General features: G+C 46.2%; 1 protein-coding gene across 16 annotated transcripts in view; it reads right to left on the reverse strand.

The window, feature by feature from the left end:
• Positions 1-1365: 1365 nt before the first annotated feature.
• LOC123504023 (paired box protein Pax-5-like) overlaps positions 1366-21916 on the reverse strand; it is a 169158-nt gene continuing 148607 nt past the window's right edge. For 11 of the 16 annotated variants that reach the window (XM_045254240.1, XM_045254239.1, XM_045254242.1 and 8 more), the window contains 7 exons: positions 13521-13606; positions 10394-10500; positions 9928-10073; positions 9532-9639; positions 5414-5803; positions 4524-4631; positions 1366-3820 (listed from right to left, as the gene is read on the reverse strand). In XM_045254240.1, coding sequence (XP_045110175.1) covers positions 3615-3820; positions 4524-4631; positions 5414-5803; positions 9532-9639; positions 9928-10073; positions 10394-10500; positions 13521-13606 — 1151 coding nt within the window. In that variant the 3' untranslated portion in view covers positions 1366-3614. Of the gene's footprint in view, positions 3821-4513; positions 4632-5413; positions 5804-9531; positions 9640-9927; positions 10074-10393; positions 10501-13520; positions 13607-21916 lie in introns of all 16 variants that reach the window. The other 5 variants (XM_045254237.1, XM_045254248.1, XM_045254246.1 and 2 more) reach the window with 5 other exon arrangements.

Below are 21916 nucleotides of genomic sequence, written 5' to 3' on the forward strand. Positions count from 1 at the left end.
ATATCAAATGGGAGCCTGCTTTAAATTCATACGTTTTATCAAGAAACTTTCTCTCTTAGTTATTTTGCGATTTTCATTTATATGCTACCTTGATGTGTATTGCAGTGTATTTGCGTTTATTCGTACTCTTATGTGTTTTCTTTTACTTTTTTTTCAATTTAGAGTAACTTATTTTACTGTTCTAATCAACCGTGAAAACTGTGAGCAGTACTGTACCTCTGTCCTCGGGCCAGCTGGTAAGGCAAGTGTAGAGACCAACCCTGCAGTGTGTCGCGCAGTTTGCGCCATAGGAGTTAACTGTTCTTATCCAAGACACTGATATTCTAAATCCATCACTCGTATCTTGTAAGTTTTAGCACAATGCAAACTTCATTAGACGAAATTTAGTATCTTTCGGACGTTGTTAGTTTCTTGGCCGTAAAAGAGAGGTGGAAAATTTTGTCGAAAGAAATGTATTTTAAAAGAAACCTCCATGTTAGTCCGGCATAAATCGTTCAAAACCTACATTCCTTCTGAGAGTGCCACCTTGAAGACATAAGCCGGGAGAGAGCGCTGCTATTGGCCAGCCAAGTTACCGGTCAGCCAATCAAGAAGCGGCCTGTTCGATACCGTGGACAATGATGGTAATAACGAGACGAGGTGCCAGTGTCGCTTTGTATAGCCAACTCCTCTCCTTAGCTGTCCATTTCCTTTCGCTCTCGTCTTCCCCCCAGCTCCTCCTCCTTCTCTTCTCATAGTGTTATGGTTATGAAGTAACTTGGTGAATCTCAGCTGGAAAGAGTCAGTTGTCGTGGGGTAGTTAGTAAGTCTCCAGGCGGCGAGCGGAGTCACACCGGAGGGACACACAGCTTTACTTGGGGTCAGACGCGGGTCTCCGGTGGTCGGGTAACGGTGTTCATTGCAGCTCTGTGCCCGACTATCTGCCCAGCCTGGCGCACTCCTTGATCCTTCCTTGCCACCTACCAGAAAATACCTATTAGCTTGACATGCTTTGGTAAACATCTTGTCAGAAGTTTTAGGGTAATTGTTGACTCGAAATAAATAACCAACTTCTACATTATTCTTGAAGTTTTACTGTGAACATTTCCAGAGAGTGTTCTTTCGTACCTATTCGTTTCTATTTTTCTGTCCCGAGTCAACTTTTCAAGCGTGTGATGTTTTTAGTTGTTGATAGTAAAACTACGAGGTATTCTTTCTCTTGGTAGAAGGATGAGTCTGCGTGGAGAAAAGGTTACGAAGGACACTTCTCGTCACCTCAGAGCTCTCTCTCTCTCTCTCTCTCTCTCTCTCTCTCTCTCTCTCTCTCTCTCTCTCTCCCCTTCACAGTGATATTGCCAAGTTTCATGCAGGGATAATGAGATCAACTTTTTACTATAAACAGCGTTGGTTTATTTCTAGAGCTACCTACTGCTGCTGCTGCTGCTGCTGCTGCCGCCGCCGCTGCTGCTGCATACATCAATATGTAGGTTCAACGTGTCTGACTAAAACAGCATCAGTTGAAATACAAACAGTCTGCTGTACATACATAGTGCTGGAAGACACTCTCAGTTTGTCATAGTTCCGCTGTTACTCTGACAAGCTGTTACAGAAACTGACAACCAATAGTCAACTTACTGCTGCACGGTACTGTGCTGCGGGCCGCTGGTATACAGCCTGACGTAGAAAACAGTTTATAGATACAAATCATAAGAAATAATGCAGAAGCGACATAAAACGAAAAAAAAAAGAGTAACAGTGACTTTACACGCTGATGTGCACAAACCAAAATAAAATATATAGTAATGATAATAATTTACCTATACAAGAACAATGCGATGGAGGCGCAAGAGACGACTACAGACTCCAAGTGTAAAAAAAAACAAAAGCCTTATACCACACCCAACAGCCTGCGACTCCGAAACAATGATATGCAAAGCTCCGACTGATCGACTCGAATCCTGCTTCGAGCGCCCAACGGAGAATACTGAGAATGGGGGACCTCGGGAGTGTGTGCTTTACTTACTGAGGATGAAGTAAAGTAATAATACAGGGGCTTGTGAGTTGTTAAGACTCACGGGATGTTCAGATATTGCGCCTTTGAAGAGCAGACCAACAGCTGCCCCGGTTTTCGACCAAGTGGGACTAGTTTATGTAGCCATGTGAAAAATGCTAAGGTACACGTTGATACGCGACTTAATTTTTTTTTTTGCTTGCTTTGTAGAATCATCATTTTCTGAAACCACGTGTAAAACTAATAATCCTGACGAGCAGGTGAGGACTGACCCGTACGGGATGACTCTTGGCCGCGGGGTTCGAAGGGCGGCGTGCGGGGTGCGGGGCATGCCGCGGGCACTCTGTGGGCTGCTGGACCGTGCGGGAACTTACTCTACGGGTAATACTGTACACTGTAACTGAGGGAACATGGGCGAAATAAATAAAAAAAAGAAAAAAAACTAGCGTACAAAAGGGGAAATCCTTACTGCCTACTCTTTCCTTAATGCTACGACCTACCTAGTTCAGTATTCCGTCAGACATTATAAATAGGTCTTTTATTAGTAATACATAGTTCAGCCTATCATCCTTTTGTTTTTAAAACTGGTCTGTACAAAACGGTCTCCTACAATAAGACCAACATAGAGCAACCTCACTGACAGAGGTCCACCTGACTAAACTTCGCCTTGTACAAACAGGCAGGGAGGCAGGAGCCACACTACGCCTCTTTGGTAAACAGCCTTCAGAGGTAAGAGAGGGGCGGAGCTCAGGCCGACACACACACATGCGCACCCAACAAAAAAATACTCTTCTACTGTATTCTATTGTTCTTAGCCTCTGCTGACAGTGTGAGAGGTATTTGTGTGCTTTATATATAGATTCTATATATATATTTATATATGATATATGGAGAGGTAATCAAATAACCATTTTACAGGCGCCTCTGTTGAAAAATATAACTTAACGTTACAGGGATTTCAAGAGTTTTTGATCTACGTCAAAAACACGAGTCAGTAGATGTAGGTCCTGGACAGCGACAAACCCCAATAAAAATACCGAGACCCGAGAGAGGAAGTAACCGGCGGCGGGAGGTGCCACTTTCATCCTACTACAGGAGGAAGGCTTCCCGCGCCCAGAGTGGAAAGGTGTGTGTGGGGGAGCCAGGTTGTCCCACCCGCTGTCGCCCCTCCCTCAGACGCACGCTGGGAGGACCCGGGGGTGCTATGTACAATCCGAAATGCCTGGGGGTTGATGAGGTTGTCTCCTCGGGGTGCGCCTGACGAGGGGAGGCTCACAGGCAGGAGGGTCCTGACTCAAGCAAGCTCGTGACTTGAAAGTGGTGGTGGTGATAGTTCTTTGGTATCCTAGCTATAGAGATCGGTCCGTGCTGCTGCAACACGCACTCAGCTACACTAGCATTGGTCTCCCTGCCCGGCGGTGGCCGTGACGCTTGTGCGGCTCTTACGTGTTCCTCACACAGTCGTCCTGCGGACCCCGGCTCGGAGCAGGTGTGCAGAACATTCATTGCACAAGAGTTTATTACCAAAATGTGTTCTAATTACAGCCGTCTTGTAGCAGCCCAGAGAGCTACTATCAACTGACACTTGCGGCGGTGGTGATGTATGGGGGTGTGCACGTTAGCGCTACGTGCAGCGGTCCTGTCTGAGGCACGCTGGGGACCCCAGACTTGACTGCAGCATCCGGAGACGAGCCGCTGTGCTGTTGCCGTTATTGTTATTGTTGTTGGAGTTGTGGTTTTGGTTATTGGTGACACTGTTGGGGTTGTTGGTGACGGCACCACCGCTACCATTGTTACCACCGTTGCTGGAGCCGCTGTAGTTACCCATGTCTGGCGGAGGAAAAGAGATGCTGTCAGAGAAATCTTACTGGGCATGGAAATGAACGCTGAAAGTAAGCATTCATTTTCATTTCATTCAGAGAGTCTTGCTTCAGTGCAGAATTCTAATTAATGTTTAAGTGAATAAACACAATGATACAGACACTCAGTAAGAAAAAAAGAAAGAAGTAGAGAAGAGAATAAAGTTCAAAATATATCTATTCAAAATGAACCCGATGCATAAAAGGAATTCAATGAGAGCAAAGGTTATTTAAAAAAAAAAAATAGGCGTAAATGATAATAAGAAAGAACGTTGGGTCATTGCTCATTTCTATAGAACGGTTTTTTGAGTATCTGGCATAATATTTACTCGTTCCAGAGACATAACGCCATTGTCTCACTGAAGTCATCCACGATCCAAATCTCAAAGAATGGCTGATCTGGATTTACATTAATTTTGATACTTCATGAATCAAGCCAAAGAATGAAATGTTCATATAGTAATACCAACAACGGCGTGACTGTAGGCAAGATGAAGTGAGGAAATGTAAGGTAAATAATGAAAATGGTTAACGTGAAAAAGAATGAGGCGAAGCGAAGGAAGAATATCGGAGCGCAGCAGGAGAGGAAGGCTGCAGGACGCTCCTCGGAGGCAACCAAAACCGCAACACAGGGAACCAAGGAATAAGGAACATTCATACTCACAGTTACTTACTGAGGAGCCCTCCGGTGCCGTACCCGTAGGCAGGGTACGTGGTCGTGTACTGGGTGTATGGCGACGAGTACGTGTAGTCCGTCATGCTGGCTCCTATGCTGGCCGTACCTGCAACACAGAGCCACAGTTCACACGCAAGCTCTCCAGGAACCGTGAGGGGAAACTTAAATGTATCTCTGATTTGCTGGAATTTGTCAAGGATAGATAGTATGAATTTACGTGAGCTTTCTCTACGGACCTTTAGAGTACATCTGGCCCGATTTAGCTATTTTTTTACCTACATATATATCAAGGATGTCCGTGACTCACCACTGTAGTTACGTAATGTCAATTGTAGTGATGATAAAACTGAATGGTAAGTGTTGCTGAATCATGATTTAGGTTACTGGTAAGGTGAGCGAAGGGAGATTGTAGTGCGTGTTTGCGTGGATTGACGTACCGTTGTTTTGTTTCTATCCTTGTGTACGTGAATGTGTACGTGATAGGATGTCCTGTGAGGGGTCAGGGGTAGAACAAGTCGAGGAAGTGTATGTCTGTCAGCCCTTCATAGTATGTCAATCATTTCGTGAGAGTAAGTCTGTCATCTTCATTAAGCTTTTCCTTGCATACACAGGAGAATAACGAGAGAAGCCTCAAGTCTGTGGCGCAAAGGTCTTGGGTCAGCTCCCAGACAGAAGCTTGGAACAGAAGGATGGAGGAGGGAAGTGGTGATGGGAGCGCCAGTCACATAATCCGTTTCTACAGGACACGGGACTACATTGGCTAAGATCAGACATGGGTTGCGTGCTACAATTGCACATGCCATAAACACAGGCGTGGTAGAGAATGAAGCATGCAAGAGGAGGGTGGGGCGGCGAATGCGCGCAAGGCGGCCGTCTTGCACAACTTACCTGAGTAATGAGTGATGGACGGGAGGGAGGTATAAGCTGGATCAGGTGGAGTGGCCGCTACGTGGGCGTGCATTGGTACGTGGGCGTGCGTTGTTGTATGCACGTGGGTAGGAGTGTGTGCATGGGTGGATACATGTGCGTGGTGAGTGGCGGCGTGGGCGTGGGATGCGGGCTGGAGGACTGTGAGGGCTGTGGTACAGGGAGTGTCAGCCTTGAGAGGCGAGGAGCAGGGTGCCACCACAAGGTTGTCCAGCGGCGTCACAGTGTCGTTAGAGGTGCACTGGGTTGGGGGTGAGGCGGGCGTGTGCTGCTCCGGGTAGTGGGCTGGGGTCAGGGTGCTGGCGTAGCCGGCGGGCTGAGGGGTGCTGAGGGGCGTGTAGACGGTCCCTCCTGACGTGCAGACAACAACGTGCTATCATCACACACACGCTCGTGTACACCCACACACAAACTACTCTCCTTCCCTCTCCTTCTGCATCTCTCCCACCACAAATCATCCCAATATGCTGGTACGCTTCAAGGCAAGCTGGCCGTCAGGTACTAGGAATATTGAGCCTAATTTGTGACAGGGATGTTGGGAGACCACGTGTCGTGTGGGCAAGAGACACAGACACTCTTGCCTGGGATCCAGTCTGTGGGCGTCTTGTAAGCCCGGTGGTCAGGCAATTTCAGGATACATTCAGTTCTGACTTCCAGCACACAGCTTTGGGGTTCAGCTTATTACCATAGAAGTAAACAAAACTCGGCATTCATACAACTGTGTGACGAGACCAAAGCAAGAGAACGACTTTTACTACTGGCCAGTATTTATGAACATTATAAGGATTCTTTAGGGCAAGAAAAATGTCTCTATCTTATAACCTTGTTGCTAATGTATACAAATATTGGCCAATGTTACGAGTTCGTTCTCAGGATGGATCCACTGCACAATTCTATGAATCTCGATATTTCCAAGGCAATGCTTTGATCTCTGCTGAGCTTGAGGCTTGCTGACATTGTGCAGATGACATTAACTAATTAAATAATGTCTCCATGAATGAGGTGCTGTCATCTGTACAACCTGGGAGCTGCACGTCATGTAGGGTTCCAGCTCCCAGGAACTATTGCTATGGCAAGAAGCTGCGGCCCTAAGCTCCCAGATGGTGGCCCTACTGAATGTGTCTTGTCCACTGTCTCACACGACACGTGAAGGGAAAGGCACTAAATCTGGCTTAGCTACAGAATGCTCCTCCTACAGGTCTACGGTGCTCGTTAGGGAGAGTCTCGAGGAGTGGAATAGACGGTGTATCACGTAAGAGGGAAAGCCCCTCATCAGGTCATACAACCACCACACCACTAACTCCTCCCACCAGAGCACGGCAGAAACACGAGGGTCACATCAAACTAACATTTAAGGATCTAGTGAGCTGCATCTTGCTCCAAACTCTGAACTACAAGTGCATGGTGCAAACACTATGTGAGGTGCGCAGATGCGGATGATGGCATTGTACACACACACACACACACACACACACACACACACACACACACACACACACACACACACACACACACCATAAGAAGAGCATGTCTTTTTGTAACATCAACATTTCATTTTCTCGTAACTGCGTCTAATCCTCCGTGATGTTAGTGAGTCATGCTTCATGCGACTTGCGGCATTCGAAGAGAAACTAGAAACATTCTCTCTCATGCACTCGTTGTTGGCGAAGGGCGAGAGGCATGCAAAAGGAGGAGGAGGAGGAGGAGGAGGAGGAGGAGGAGGACAAGAATTAGAAGAAGAAGAAGAAGAAGAAGAAGAAGAAGAAGAAGAAGAAAAGAAGAAGAAAAGGAAAAATAAGAGGAGGAGGAGGAGGAGGAGGAGGAGGAGGAGGAGGAGGAGGAGGGTGAGGGTGCCACTCGAAGGTCTGGGTGGCGCCAAGTTTAGCGAGTCAGAGTTAATGGTCACCAAAACACCTCTCTTCAGGGGAGCCCAGGGGCATTAGTCTGATGGTCTGGGGTGGTGTGTGTGTGTGTGTGTGTGTGTGTGTGTGTGTGTGTGTGTGTGTGTGTGTGTGTGTGTGTGTGTGTGTGTGTGTGTGTGTGTGTGTGTGTGTGTGTGTGTGTGTGTGTGTGTGTGTGTGTGTGTGTGTGTGTTTGTGCTTGTGTGTGTATGTCACCAGTGAGTGAGGAACAATGGGTCCAGTGAGGATTAATGATGATGCTTTGTTAAATAGTTAGTGATGGCGATGAGATGCACCTTAACTTAACTTATGACCAGTATCAGTATCAGTACTCAGATCACCTGCCCCGAGTGGAATGGATGAGTGCCGTGTGTGTACCTATGTGTGCATGAATTAACACAACATGAATCGACATCATGAGTACGAGTGACTCATTTCTTCATCAATTTAACTTTCTAAGTTTTCCCTTAATCGTGCGCACGTCATACTGATGAATAGATGAAATTAGTCAAGTTTTAGACGGTAATTACTGATAGATTTTTACTTCGAACTCGAATGGTATTTCTGCAATCACGCGTCTCGGAAGAGCCACATGTTATTAGGACTTGTCACTGGTGCTGCTTCTCACGAGGAACCAAATTGTACAGTTTTTAGATGAGCCGTTTGACGCACGAGATCTGAGCGCCTGCCAGAGTCTACGCTTGGTATAAATCACTGTTATCCCCACAGCCTCGCTTTTCACAGCAGAGGAAAAGCGATAAAATTCCATGGCTGAATACTGGACTCCTACACTGTAAAATCCACCATTGTCCTGGGCATCGCTGGCGGACGCAAGATGAGTTACTACATTCCCTTTCCCCTCCCCCGTTCCTACACTTCCTCGCTTTTCCTTCCTTCCTTCCTTTCTCCGAGCCCAAGATATCGTACTTCTCCCTAGAGTCACTCCTTTTTACACGTATGTGGATCTCAGTGGATGGAAGAAAAGGTAGACAGGGGAAAAATCAATAAACTTTATAACTTAGCGACCTCGGAGGAGACGGAGGAAGGGGAACGGTCGCCGAAGTTCGTGAGAGAGGCTGTAAAAACCACACGATGAGGGAAAAAGGTCTTCTCCCAAAATGGCTGCCGACTCCGTGACGTCTTGAGAGAGAAAGTGAGGAAATGGAAGGGTAGGGGAAAAAATATCAAAATTGAATGAGAGAAAGACGGAGAGGATAGAGTAAAAGGAAGAAGAAATTATGGAAGATATGACAAGTGCCTTCCTGTTTCCTGCGATAATCGAATCCACAGTTGGCTGCGGCTCTCTCCCCTTCCACGCGCCGCGTTCACATACCGTTTAGGTCGTTACTCTGGCTCATGTAAATTATCATTATGAGTCTTATTGGCGAGTCTGTTCAGAAGGGATCTCAGGAAATGCTGATGACAATACATTATTCCTTTTTGTGGCGAGGGGAAAAGAAAAAGGTTCTTTCTTTATTGTAAAAACGGTAGTATGTATTTAAGACTCTTTTGCGCACCTAAATTTAAAACCGCATGTGGAAACAATTGATTTAACCGGAGTCGTTAACAAACACTTGGACTGAGCGGCCAGACCTTAAGTCAAACAAGCTGACTTCTCTCGTGAAACTTGCTGAGTTTACACTCGGGAAGACGGACTTGTGGGTAGCGATTCCCGCGAGTTTATGAGCAAAGTTGGCCGGGGTTCTCATTCTGGGGAGGTAATTCCCCCATCTCGGTGGCCAGGACTTCGCTCTGTCCTCAAGATCTTTAATGGGATTGCCTGGACGGGGAGGTCGCCGGCTGTCGCTTAGCGGAAGGTGCCAGAGTGCAGAGTGCAGGCTGGTCTTTCACGTGTCAGCGGCGAGAAAGTCCCATTTATGATATTGACTCAGCGATGATTGTTGGTTTGTATGCACGGCGTGGTGTGTGATGTTACTTGTGAGGTGGTGGTGGTGATGACGTGTTAGCACCTCCAGAGGATGACTCCAAGAACCCCATACCCCCGTTAGAACAACCGTGGATGGCTAGTAATGAAAGTAAAGTGATGAGGTGAACATAGATGGGTATCTGTTAATAGTGATGAGAATAACATTATCATATAAACTGGGAGAAAGACACCGAGTAAATTGGACTAAATCATAAAATTTCCTAGTTTGGTGTGTCGTTCCGTGTCCTTACCTTGGTGGTACTGGGAGGCGGTGGTGTCAAGGACTGAGGATGCCGCTAGGACAGGCTTCACGTCCTGCATAGTGATGGGTGTGAGGGGGGTCAGGCCACCTGCGCTACCTGTAGGAGGCCAATCAGAAGGGTAGGAGAGGTTAGAGTCCTCGTCTGACTCTTCGGGACGAATAACAAAATAAAAAAAAGTCTCTAACTCTCTCTTTCGTTTTACTCTACCACGTGTCTTCGCAGGCCAGGTATAGGCTATATATCTGGAGCAACGGACCATCATACCCATCACCATGAACGAACGCCTCCCAGCAGACAACTTACCAGATTGAGGTGACCCACGGGGGACCTGGCAGTGCTGGTGGAGGAGGAGAAAGGGGACAGGCAGGCAGGTGCAGGACTTACCGAGGGAGGTAGCGAGGGGAGGCGAGTACACGTGGTTGCTGTTGGACTGAGTCATGGACATGGTCTCGTAGAGGGCGTCCGTGGAGATGGAGGCCGCCGACACCGAGGGGTAGCTGGTCGGGTGATCCACGAAGGATTGGACGCTGCTGGAAGAACCACGAGACTCACGATTAGGATGAATGATTGTACTCAAAAAAACTGTTATCACATGGAAGGCAAGTAAAGGAACATAATAAAGCTACTCATCCAGAACACACCTGTTAAGCGTTCGAATATTGATTAGGATATTTTGGATAGTTTCTTACATGGAAAAGAAAGTAAAAAGAATGCAGAGATTGAAATAAGTAAGAGCAGCGACAGAAACAGAACAATGAGAAACATTTGCCGGTCCTAGCAATTACCACAGTTTCTTGGTAGGCGGTAAAAGGTTAAGTTTAGTTAGGACAGGGCCATTCCCTCGCCTCACCTGTAGGGGGATGCGGCGCCGCTCGGAACGCTTCCTCCGAGATCTGGCAGGAGGGTCTTGGCGGCGTCCTCAGTCTTCAGGGGCGGCCACTGCTTCGGCCACAACATCTGCGGGAGGGAAGGCAAGGCGGTGTGATAAGATAATAAAAAGTTAATTAATCTCAACATTACTACTGAACAATATAATTTAACATTACGGAACATCTTCTATTTCTTTATCGTAGTGATTTTGAGACATTTCTCCAAACATATCACAACCATTTCTCCCCATGTAATTTTGTCGATCTGTATTATTCACACACTAATACATACCACCTACCCACCCACCCATCCACCCACACACAGCACAGCACAGCACAGTATAGCACATCACAGCATAACGTAGCACAGGAGGCTATTCATTATGTATACTGCCAAATAGGGTTACCTGGAAATCCTATACTGGCAGGTGCGCACAGAGGTCGAAAGGCCGAGAGTGGAGTCAGTATATCAACTCGACACTTTACCTACTGTTTTTTTTTTTTTTTTTTAACCATGTGACGGACGCGCTCTTAACTTATTAAAGACGTTTTGTGTGTGTATGTGTGTGTGTATGACAGTCTTCAAAAAGAATATGTACAGGGAAAGGACTAGGAACGTACGTACATATGCACGAACTGGGTGAGTATACCGGTGCTGTTGGTGCAGTGTACTGGGGGGTATAATGGCGGTCTAGAATGTGGTGGTGGTGGTGGTAGCGATGGTGTTAAGAGCGCTAACTGCCCTCCATAACCCATCACTCACGCTTCCTACAGAGAGCACATAAAAAAACTTGGCGTAGCAGCGAGGTACGTAAGTGAATTGATCGAATCGCGCTGGCGGGCTGGAGAGAAACCATAATCACCGCTGGATGTGAAAGCTTTTGGCAGTCCTGGAGTCGTTGGTTGTGAGTGAATGTGTGTGTGCACGCGGCCAGCGGGAGAAAGGGAGAAGGAGGAGGAGGAAGGGGAAGGAGGAGGAGGAGGAGGAGGAGGAGGAGGAGGAGGAGGAGGAGGAGGAGGAGGAAGGGGAAGGAGGAGGAGTAGGGGGAGGAGGAGGAGGAGGAGGAGGAGGAGGAGGAGGAAGGAGGAGGAGGAGGAGGAGGAGGAGGAGGAGGAGGAGGAGGAGGAGGAGGAGGAGGAGGAGGAGGAGGAGGAGGAGGAGGAGGAAGAGGAGGAGGAGGAGGAGGAGGAGGAGGGGAGGAGGAGGACGAAGAGAAGGAGAAGCACTGCTATGCCCTTACCCTCTTGCAGTTGAGCGTTGCATCAGTGATAGGGGGAAGTGGTTCATTACATGACATTGATTCCTCTAAGTGTGTGTGTGTGTGTGTGTGTGTGTGTGTGTGTGTGTGTGATGGACGGTCCAGCTCACGCCGTCACCTCGAAAATTAGTGGGTGGGGCTGCCCGCTGACTCGCCGTGGTCCCCCGGACACGGCGAGGGGTCGGGGGCGTTGCGTGGATCGGTAGAGTCAACACCGAACCTTGGCCGCTTGAGTGCTTAATGCCAGCTCTTGTTTTCCATAAAATTGTATGACGTGAGGATTGAGGATTATTTATTAACAGTCACGGGGGAAAAAAATGAGAAATCGATTCCGTCACGCTCATGCCTGTGCTATCATTACTGTTTGTATTTATACTGATGGAGGCGACGAGCATAAGTGCCGGTGAGGTGAGAGTGTTGAGGGCGGTGCTCGGTTGGTTTGCCTCGAGGCGCACCTGGTAATAAGTCGTGGTAAGTCCCAGTGAGCATAAAATGGATTCCCGGAGAGTGTGCTTGTCGCTCTGGTGGCCAGTTGCGGGAACAAGGAGAAGGGAACAGTGCCAGCGGGTCAGCTTGACATGAGACTGGAGGAGATGAGAAGAGGTGGCACAGGGCCATACAGAAGGGGAGAAAAGGGTGCGGGGATATTACGACGTGGCGGGGGACGTGGGGCGGTGGGGATGGGTCGTGGGGTTGGCAGCACGGTACCGCCAGCCAGCCACTACCATAAACCAAAATGTCTGCGCTATAACTTGGGGGCTACGATCCCCGCGCAAATAAAAGGCGAAGGAAGACGGCTCGAAGACAAATAAAAGGGACCGTAACGCTGCCATAAATCAGCTGCCTCAACAAATTGAGATTGGCACGGCGCCTCTTGGAATTTCAAAGCAGGTAATAAGGCCTCTGATTGGCTCTCCTGTGACCGGGAATATGATCCAAGAGGTCTGATTGGTCGCCGCTGACCGGGGCCTCGCATCACGAATTGACCAATAAGATTACAAATGACTCCTCCACCAAGGGTTATGAAAGATATGGACTGCTTTGTTTGGTGATTTGGAGCGCCGGGATATAATAAATCTGTTTTATTGCTCAATTTTGTTGTAGGACATCTGAGACTCCACCATTTTCTCCCGAGATGGTGGAATAAGATCTCTTTGTCTTGGCCGTGGTGCCTCTCACTGGGGGAAGGGGGTAAGGGGACTGGGAGCCGTGAAGGGGAAGGGAGGAAGGGAGGAATGGAGGAAAAAGAGGAGGAAGAGGTGAAGTAAGAGAAAGAAGAAGAGGAGGAATGGAAGGAAGAAGAGAAGGTCAGTTTTAGAGATACCTTTTCTCTTAGTCTTGAGGAAAATAAATTACCCCTATTGAAATTCGACAATTTAAGAGGTCCCCGAGGCCCTGTTCTCCTGCATGTGTAATATCGCCGAGTACTGAGGCTCGAGACGGATGGTTCTTTCTGTCTCCTCCTCCTCCTCCTCCTCCTCCTCCTGTTTTCCTTCCTTCCTTCTTTGCTTCTCACTACTGTTAAGACCTCCTGTTTCTTAAATCTTTCGTCTTCACTTCATTCTTTCTCTCGTCTCCTTCCCTAGCACCTCCACTTTCATGAGGCTGGTGGAGGATTTTCTCATCCTGTCAGTATTATTATTATTATTATTATTATTATTATTATTATTATTATTATTATTATTATTATTATTAGTAGTAGTAGTAGTAGTAGTAGTAGCAGTAGTAGTAATAATAGAAGTAGTAGTAGTAGTGGTATAGTTATGTCTTGTTATTGTCGTAATACGGGTCGTGATAAAAGTAACTGATAGGAATAGCTATCTTATAAAAACTGCTTTGGACAACTTACATTGGTATACAGAGGGTCGGTGTTGTACTGGGTTCTCTGCCGCTTCAGGTCATCCTCGTGGTGTCCGTTCATGTCACGATGCTCGTCTGGAACAAGAGAGAAAAAGAATAAAATATCACAACTGCGCAGACATCACGTTATACTTCTCTCGGCGCACTTCTCTCCCTCCTTTCCTGCCTGTCTCCCTCCTTCCCTCCCTCCCTCCTTTCTGAAGTGACTCTGTGCACCAGTTCATTCGATGTGACACGAGCCAAGCCATTTTAAACCCGTAATAATTCATCTTGTATGCTGTAATCGGCTTAATCCCTCGCTTCTGGGTTCCCGTAATGGCTTTTGATGGACTTGGAGTGTTTTCGACGAGGGGGAGAAGCACGCGCCCATCATACGATCATCAGGGTGGGTTTGCTCTGTCGGTCGAGGGTGAAATTCGACCTTACGGGGGAGCGTGGCTGCGCGCTCTCTTGCTCCTGAGTATTGTCGCAGCTCTGGTATTGTTATGATATATCTGACTCCCGATTTGTGGGTCTCACGACGTCATTCTTTGTTGATTTATCTGCTCTAAGCTTAAGTGCATTCACGCAACCCGCCAGAAACAAAGGATCGTAGCTGCGTCTCAGTTGAAAGCGACTGTAAAAAGCGAGAGGAAAAGTGATTGTTCGCATGTAACAATGGCGCGATCCTCCACTGCACTCGACACCCCGCCAAGGCCACGGCAGCAGGGTATTCATGACGTCGTCAGCAGCAGGTTGTCCCTCTATCATGCGAGTCAATGCCACGCTCCTTCAAAAGCAGATACGCAATGACACATTGCCTGCACATTGCCCCTCCCTACTTCACTCAGCACCACCACCATTACAGCAACATCCTCAAATCACCGCAACTCCACCACATACTCATCCCATCAGGCCTACCACTAAAGTAATCCATCAAAACACCACAACACCACCACAGCACTCCCCTAACACAGCAGTCCCAGCCAATTGCTGTCACCAAAGCCAACACTGCGACTTAACCCTCCCTGCCTTCCTCCCTGGTTCCCTCCCTCCCGTCCCTCGCCAGCCTGCCTGCCTGCCTGCCTGCCTCTTCCCGAGTGAATCACTAATCAAAATGATAATCATCTCACAAAGGGGGAGAGATTAGAAACAGGAGCTCTTGGTAAATGTCGCAGAGGACCCGAGGGAGCCGCGTCACGAGCCACGCCGGAAAATGGATCATCGCTGCCACTATTTGATTATGTTTGGGGTGACTCGGGATGACTCGAGGTGACTTGGGTGACTCTGGATGGCTCTTAATGACTGTGGGTGACTTTGGATGACTATGGATGACTCAAGGAGAGTGACTTTGGGTGACTCGAAATGACTTGGAGAAACTCATGGTAACGATGGATGACTTGAGATAATTTTAGGTGATTCTAGTGGACTCTGGATTACTAGAACAACTATCACGTGAGTTAGCAGGACTCGAGATAACTCTGAATAACTTAAGATAACGTAGGGTCAGTAAAAGTGACTCAAGCTGACTAGCAAAACTATAACATGAGTCAGGATACCTCTTGCATGACTTACTTTAACTCTAGATGACTGAGAATAAATTATGATGACTATAGGTATATGGTGATGACTCAGGGATGACTCGAGGTAATCTAAGGTGATTGGCAGCGACTCAAGACAGACTTCAGATGACTCAGCGTGTCTTGCCGCGACTTGGGTAGTGATTTATGACGGTGATTCGGAGTGAGTTGTGATGATTCTTGGTGATTCACACTGACTGCTGGTGACTCTTGGTGACCGATAGTCTTCTCTTTCATTCTTTCCCAGCTTTTTCTTCCTTTTCCCCGCTTAATCTTCTTTCTTTTATAAATTCCCTACCACAAAAAAAGGAGCCTATTTAGCGTCTTGTTCTCATATTTCTTCCTACAATATTCTCCACCTTTCTTCAGCTATGCGTACGAGGGTTGGTACAGGTGAGGGAAGCTTTGGAACCAAGTTTGGAATATACTGTGAAAGGGATGCAGTAGAAGCCACACGGATTTTTAAGGTTGTTTTTACTGTTCTAGTGACATATTAACAAGATTTCTACATTATTCACAGGTAAAAACACTCTTGAGAACCCGGTTAAGCATCTCTATGGCCTTGGAAAACAGACATGATGAGAGAGCGAAGCGTATCTGAATACAAGCCCAAGACAGATCTGTAGGTGGCCGAAACCTTGCCTCGACCACAGCACCCCCGACGACGCTAATCTATTCCCTTTGATAATTAACTGGCTGGCGGAAGATGATCTAATTCTGAAAGGTAATAAAAAGTTTCCTGCAACTTTTAGAATGAAGGATAGCGAGTCTGTGGGGTGAAAGGAGGAGCAGGATGGAGGGACAGGGGGTAAAGAGGGAAGGTCAGAGAGAGGAGGGATGGAGAGAAGGAAGGGAGACTGGAGGGTATTGGAGAGGGATACGAAGATAGGTTGGAGCGAGTGTCTGGATGACTGGAAGAGTCTGGAGAGTTGAGAGAAAGAGTAAGTGGGAGAGTAGGGAGAAGGAGAGGGAGAGGGAGGGAAGAGGGAGGTAGAAATGTAATGGATGAATGAATAAGGGAGGGTGTTATTTCCATATTCAGAATTGTTGCGTATGATTCCCTGTCACTGTATGTAAAGACAATTTATGTAACATGTAGAACACTTTCCCCTTTCGTTATCTTCTAATTCTTCCTGTCGCTCGTAGTATCGTCGTTTCAAAAATGCTGAAAATACTTCCATTCCTTTCTTCCACGCTTTATTTTTCCCCCTCTTCTTCCGTCCCTTTCTCAATTTTTCCACTCAATCCTTCCCCTTCTCCTTTGTCCCTTTCAAAACACTTTCATTCCTTTCCTCTACTTGGGTTCCCTCTCCTTTCCTCCTCTTTCTCGGCTCCCCTTCTCATTCCTTCCCCTTCTCCTTTCTTCTTTCTTCCTTCCATCTTTCCTTATTTTTTTTTAATGCCATAAACAACAACTCAAAGATCAATATTTTTTTCTGTCACGATTTAAACAGTAATCATCTATTTTTTTGTGGAAGATGAGTAAAGTAAAGTAAGAGAGGAAAAGGAAGGCAGAAAAAGGTAAAAAGTACGTAAGACAGACGAAGAAGGAAAGGTAAAGAAAAGAGGAAGAAAGAAGGTGTGAAGATGCAATAAAAAAGAGGGAAAGAGGAATGTACAATTTGAGATGGAAAGGAAGGAAAAGAGAGAACAAGAAAGTACAGCAAGAGAGACGAAAGGTAGAGAAGAGATAAAGAGACGGGAGGAAAGTACGTGGAGAGGAGTGGAGATAAAGAGGAGAAGGAGAAGGAGGAGGTACAAGGAGAAGAGGGAGGAAGAGCGAAGTTGTGAGAGCGTATAATGGTAAAAAAAAAGCAAAATAATGTATTTGGCCATAATTCTATTGTATGTATAGGGAATTAAGGAGCGGGCTAACTCCCATGGCACCCTACGAGACTCCCTCCCTCACTATTATTATGTACAGACGTCGTTTACCTGATGATTCTCTCTCTCTCTCTCTCTCTCTCTCTCTCTCTCTCTCTCTCTCTCTCTCTCTCTTACCCTGCTATTCTCCACCCCTTTATTTTCATCTCTTCTCTCCCTCCCTCCCTCTTTCAGGTCTCTCTTCCTCTTAACAGTTTCCCTTCTCTGTGTGTGTGTGTGTGTGTGTGTGTGTGTCTCCTTCCCTCCCGCCACCCTTCCCTCATCTCCCTCTCTCTTCCTCCCTCCCGCCCTCCCCTTGCTGACATAGAGCTCATATTGTCATGAAACATATTGTGAGCCGTTCCGATGGCTGCTTCGCTTCAATGCCCCGCCTCACTACTGACATCTATCGGCGGGGGACGGAACCCTGAGAAACAATGAACATGGAAGGGCACGGGGGGCATAAATAGAAATTCGAATGTTTCCCTAACAATCAAGAGGGACTCCATGTGTGATCATATGTCTCTCTCTCTCTCTCTCTCTCTCTCTCTCTCTCTCTCTCTCTCTCTCTAATTCTCCTCTGATATCTCCACAAAAATATCATGGGACTGACTCTTCCTGAACATTTTCTTTCCCTTCGTTCTTTTCTTTTCTTTCCGTCTTCGCTGGATTTTCTTTCGGTGCTCGTGTTTTTAAGCGGATTGAAGCGGCTTGCGATGCGGTAGTGAGTGGTGGCTTTCTCTCTCTCTCTCTCTCTCTCTCTCTCTCTCTCTCTCTCTCTCTCTCTCTCTCTCTCTCTCGTCCTTATGGGTTTCCCTCCAGCTATTTACAGCGAGGGAGAAATTGACGTCTCGTGTCGCTATCTTCAAAGTCTCTCGTCAATTTGTCTCTTTGGAAAATGATTACACGAGCAGCTGGAGGAACAATGTTGTGGTGGTGGTGGTGGTGGTGGTATGTACGGATAAAATATGTTGCGTTAATTTGTGGCGCTCAATAAAGAGGTCATTAGTGTTATAGTGTGAATATTGGAGAAAATGGTTATTGAATGTGATGGCAGGACTTCTGATGTCTTATTCTACTACAAGATATTCTGTTCCCCCTTAATAAACAAACAACACCATCTTTTAGCGATATTTATCTATTGCATCGTTATTTTCTTTGTCTTAGTAGAGTTCGTAAGTACATTTATTTATTGCATCTTTTTTTTTCCCATCTTTGCGAAGTCTTTCAAATAGAATAATTCATGCGTATATATACATTTCCTCGTGATTTAAAAGTCTCTCCCTGCGAGCTATATGCAACAATTCATGGCACTGTAAACAACACTTGAAATATTTATAAGAATCTACAAGAAAGAAAAATTATTACAAGAATGAGTTCTTCAATTTTCATCTGGTATAATGGTTAGAACTGGCAGTGAAAGAAGAAACATCTCACTGTGGCTAATGGTTAAAGAAAGATGTGCCTTGAAATCACTCCTTCATCTGACAGAAGGGAGAACTCGATCAGTGCCCATAAGTGAAAATGAAGCTGTCTTATATAGTTGAGCATTGTGTTTTCTTTTTGTGACTTCTTATTGCCTTGATGCCCTTGGTTCATCCCGTCCAAGGCGCCTCCTGCTTGTCACTCTCACTGATACGGCGTGGTCTTCTTTATTTTCTTCTACTCATTCATCTTCCAGTGCTTTTAAGTTTTTATAGTATCCTTGCGAGGGACTTAGCTAGAACTCTCTCTCTCTCTCTCTCTCTCTCTCTCTTTACCATTGATTATTTCGGGGCGCGGATTGCGGATCGAAGGCGGGCAAAGGGCGGCCACTCTCACCATAATAAAGGTCGATTATGACACTGTATAACCGTCCAAATAAAGGCGAGGGGTGCAGAGAGAGAGAGAGAGAGAGAGAGAGAGAGAGAGAGAGAGAGAGAGAGAGAGAGAGAGGCAGACAAACCAACCGTCAGAAAGTCCAAGAATCGAAAATAAAGTCTAGAAGATAAAAGCGAAAAACCGTAAAAATGAAAAGGATTAAAAAAGGGAAAAAAAAGTCAAGAGACGAGAGGAGAAGGAAGGAAGGAGAGAAGGCCAAGAAGTGCCAAGGAAGAAGGATGCTGAAGTCCTTCATCAGCAGGTCGGAGGGAGAACTTGGCAGGAGACACTGGAGGGGACTTATGACCGAAGGAGGATGGGGAGGGAGGGAAGGAGAGAAGGAAAGGAGAAAAGGAGGGAAGGGAAGTAAGAGGGGTTGGTCAGGAGGTGAAGACATGGATGGGGTCAAGAGAATAAGAAGGAATGCAGGAAGTTGGAGTATGGATGAGAGGAATCAGAGAGAATGGAAGAAAAGGATAAATGTATGGGAAAAGAATGAAAGGATGTGTTGGATGGATGAGAGAGAGAGAGAGAGAGAGAGAGAGAGAGAGAGAGAGAGAGAGAGAGAGAAAGAGAGACTCCTCAAACATCTAAGTTATGTATTTTCTTACGTGGATGGAAATTATCTCTTTTTTTTTTCTCTCTCTCTCTCTGTCTTCCTCCAGTCCTTTCTGCCTCCCTTCCATCCATACATCAATTCCTCTCTCCATCTTTCTCTCCCTCAATCTTTCCTCCATTCCTCATTCTATCCATCCTTTCTTCCATCCTTCACTAGACGTCACTGAATCATCCACAATTTCGCTTCTTTTTGGCCTGAAAACTTGAATTTCATCTTAGATTATTACTATTCTTTAATTCGTTAGTGGATATCTGTCTTTCTTTCTGGCTGTTTGTTTATCTGTCTGTACTCTCTCTCTCTCTCTCTCTCTCTCTCTCTCTCTCTCTCATTCTTTTTTGTCATTGTCTGTCTCATAAAGTGGACTGTTTCTGGTCACACTTCCTCTTTTCTGGGAAACTTCTCAAGCAGTGTCAATATTCGTTACTACCATAATTATTTTTCTTCTTTTTCTTCTTCACCTTCTTCTTTTTCTTCGTTTTCGTCTTCGTCTTTGTCTTCTTCGTCGTCGTCTTCTCTTTTGCTCTTATTTCCTCCTCCACTTTCTCGTTCTCCTCATCCTCATCATCATTATCGTCTCTTCTCTCTTCTTCCAGTAATTAAGGGACTGGAGAGAAGTATTTTCTTCTCCCTTACCCTCCCTCCATTTTTTCCCCTTCCTCCCTCCATCAGATCTTCTCCTGCTCCCTTTTTACTTCTCTCCATCCATTACACGACATTCTCTCTCTCTCTCTCTCTCTCTCTCTCTCTCTCTCTCTCTCTGCGTTTCCTTTACCTCGCTTCTTACATTCTATCTCCCTGAGTTATTTCCTTTCACTTCTGTCTCGTCTCTGTCGTCTCTCTCTCTCTCTCTCTCTCTCTCTCTCTCTCTCTCTCTCTCTCTCTCTCTCTCTCTCTCTCTCTCTCTCTCTCTCTCTCTCTCTCTCTCTCTCTCTCTCTCTCTCTCTCTCTCTCATTCTCATACTCAAACAGGTAATGCCAACAGTTTCCTCCTCCTGCTCATCCTCCTTCTCCTCTTCCTCCTTCTCCCCATCCTCCTTCTCCCCATCCTCCTTCTCCCCATCCTCCTCCTCCTCCTCCTCCTCCTCCTCCTCCTCCTCCTCCTCCTCCTCCTCCTCCTCCTCCTCCTCCTCCTCCTCCTCCTCTCATCATGGGCGTACAGAAGCCAAGATGGTTCGTCAGATAAAGAGAAGCTTGATGGACCGAAGGGGGGAGTGACGGCAGAATCCTAGCATCAAGATCAGACATTCACGGGATAGTGTACGGGTGGTGGTGGTGATGGTGGTTGTAGTAATGGTGGTTGGGAGGGAGGGTGAGTGTTTGCATTGTAGTTCGCCGCTGCTAGTGTAGATGTCTCAGTGTTAGCATAGAGGTTTTGGTTCGTGACTCTGGGTGATGTGTTGGTAGCGTGGGTCTTGTGCTGTGTAGGTTTAACGTATCTGTGAGCTTCATGATAAACTGCGGTTAATTTAGATCATACGGAATGTAAGGCTTAAATGATTACGACAGGTTGATTCGCTGGTTTAATTGAAAATGACTGCATGGAAGGAGAAAAGTGATGGCAAAATATTATCGACTGCAATATGCATAAATAAGAAATAGGAAAATGTATTATAATTTCTGACTGTCTGGCTACGTGGTTAAGATCTTAGGTTATATTGAACTGATGGTGTGGTTGGTACAGTGGCTTAACTGACTAAGTTTTCTTATTGACTGGCCAACAGACTGACTGAATTGAATGTTTGACTAGATACATGGATGCCTAACAGATTTAGCTGATTAGAAAGTTTCTGGTTAAGTGACTGACAGAATTGACAGAATAAGATAGCTGTTGACCTTGCTAAGTGGGTGCCTGTCTGATATCTGACTGAGTGATGTTACTTTATTGGTGATACAAGTGCTTGATTTACTAGAGAAAGATTAGTGAGGTGCTTATCCTTGAACTCTGCAGATAGATTAGGGCATGACGTTAACTTGGTGACTGTCCGACTGTCTGACATGCTGCGTGGTGACTGGCTGAGTGGCTAAACTGACTGACTTTCTGGCTCCTTCCTTGACGGGATGGCGAAGCTGATCTAATCTATCTTCGCAAGGCTTTTTTTTTCCTTCTTGTAAATATAATAAAAAGAAAAAATGTATAAACGAGAAAAGACTTGGAAGTTCAAGACGCTTTAACGTTGAGTCTGGAAATTTAATTCTGACTTATCTTTGACCTCGTGCCCCCCCCTAATTCCCCACCCTCGTTTTCCTCGTTCTCGTTTTCCTGGTTCTCTCTTAAGTAGTAGTAGTAGTAGTAGTAGTAGTAGTAGTAGTAGTAGTAGTAATAGTTATGAAATGACGGGTGAAAACAGCTGTGAACTAACCTTAATCAAATCAAACGCATTAAAACTCAACTTAACCTAACCTACACACCTACACCCTAACACTACACAATATACAGTGGAAGCCCCGTGGAGTTTTGTGTCCTTTACTCTTATGTCACTTAAT

Source organism: Portunus trituberculatus, chromosome 15 (assembly GCF_017591435.1).
Source record: "Portunus trituberculatus isolate SZX2019 chromosome 15, ASM1759143v1, whole genome shotgun sequence".
NCBI classification, from domain to species: Eukaryota; Metazoa; Arthropoda; class Malacostraca; order Decapoda; family Portunidae; genus Portunus; species Portunus trituberculatus.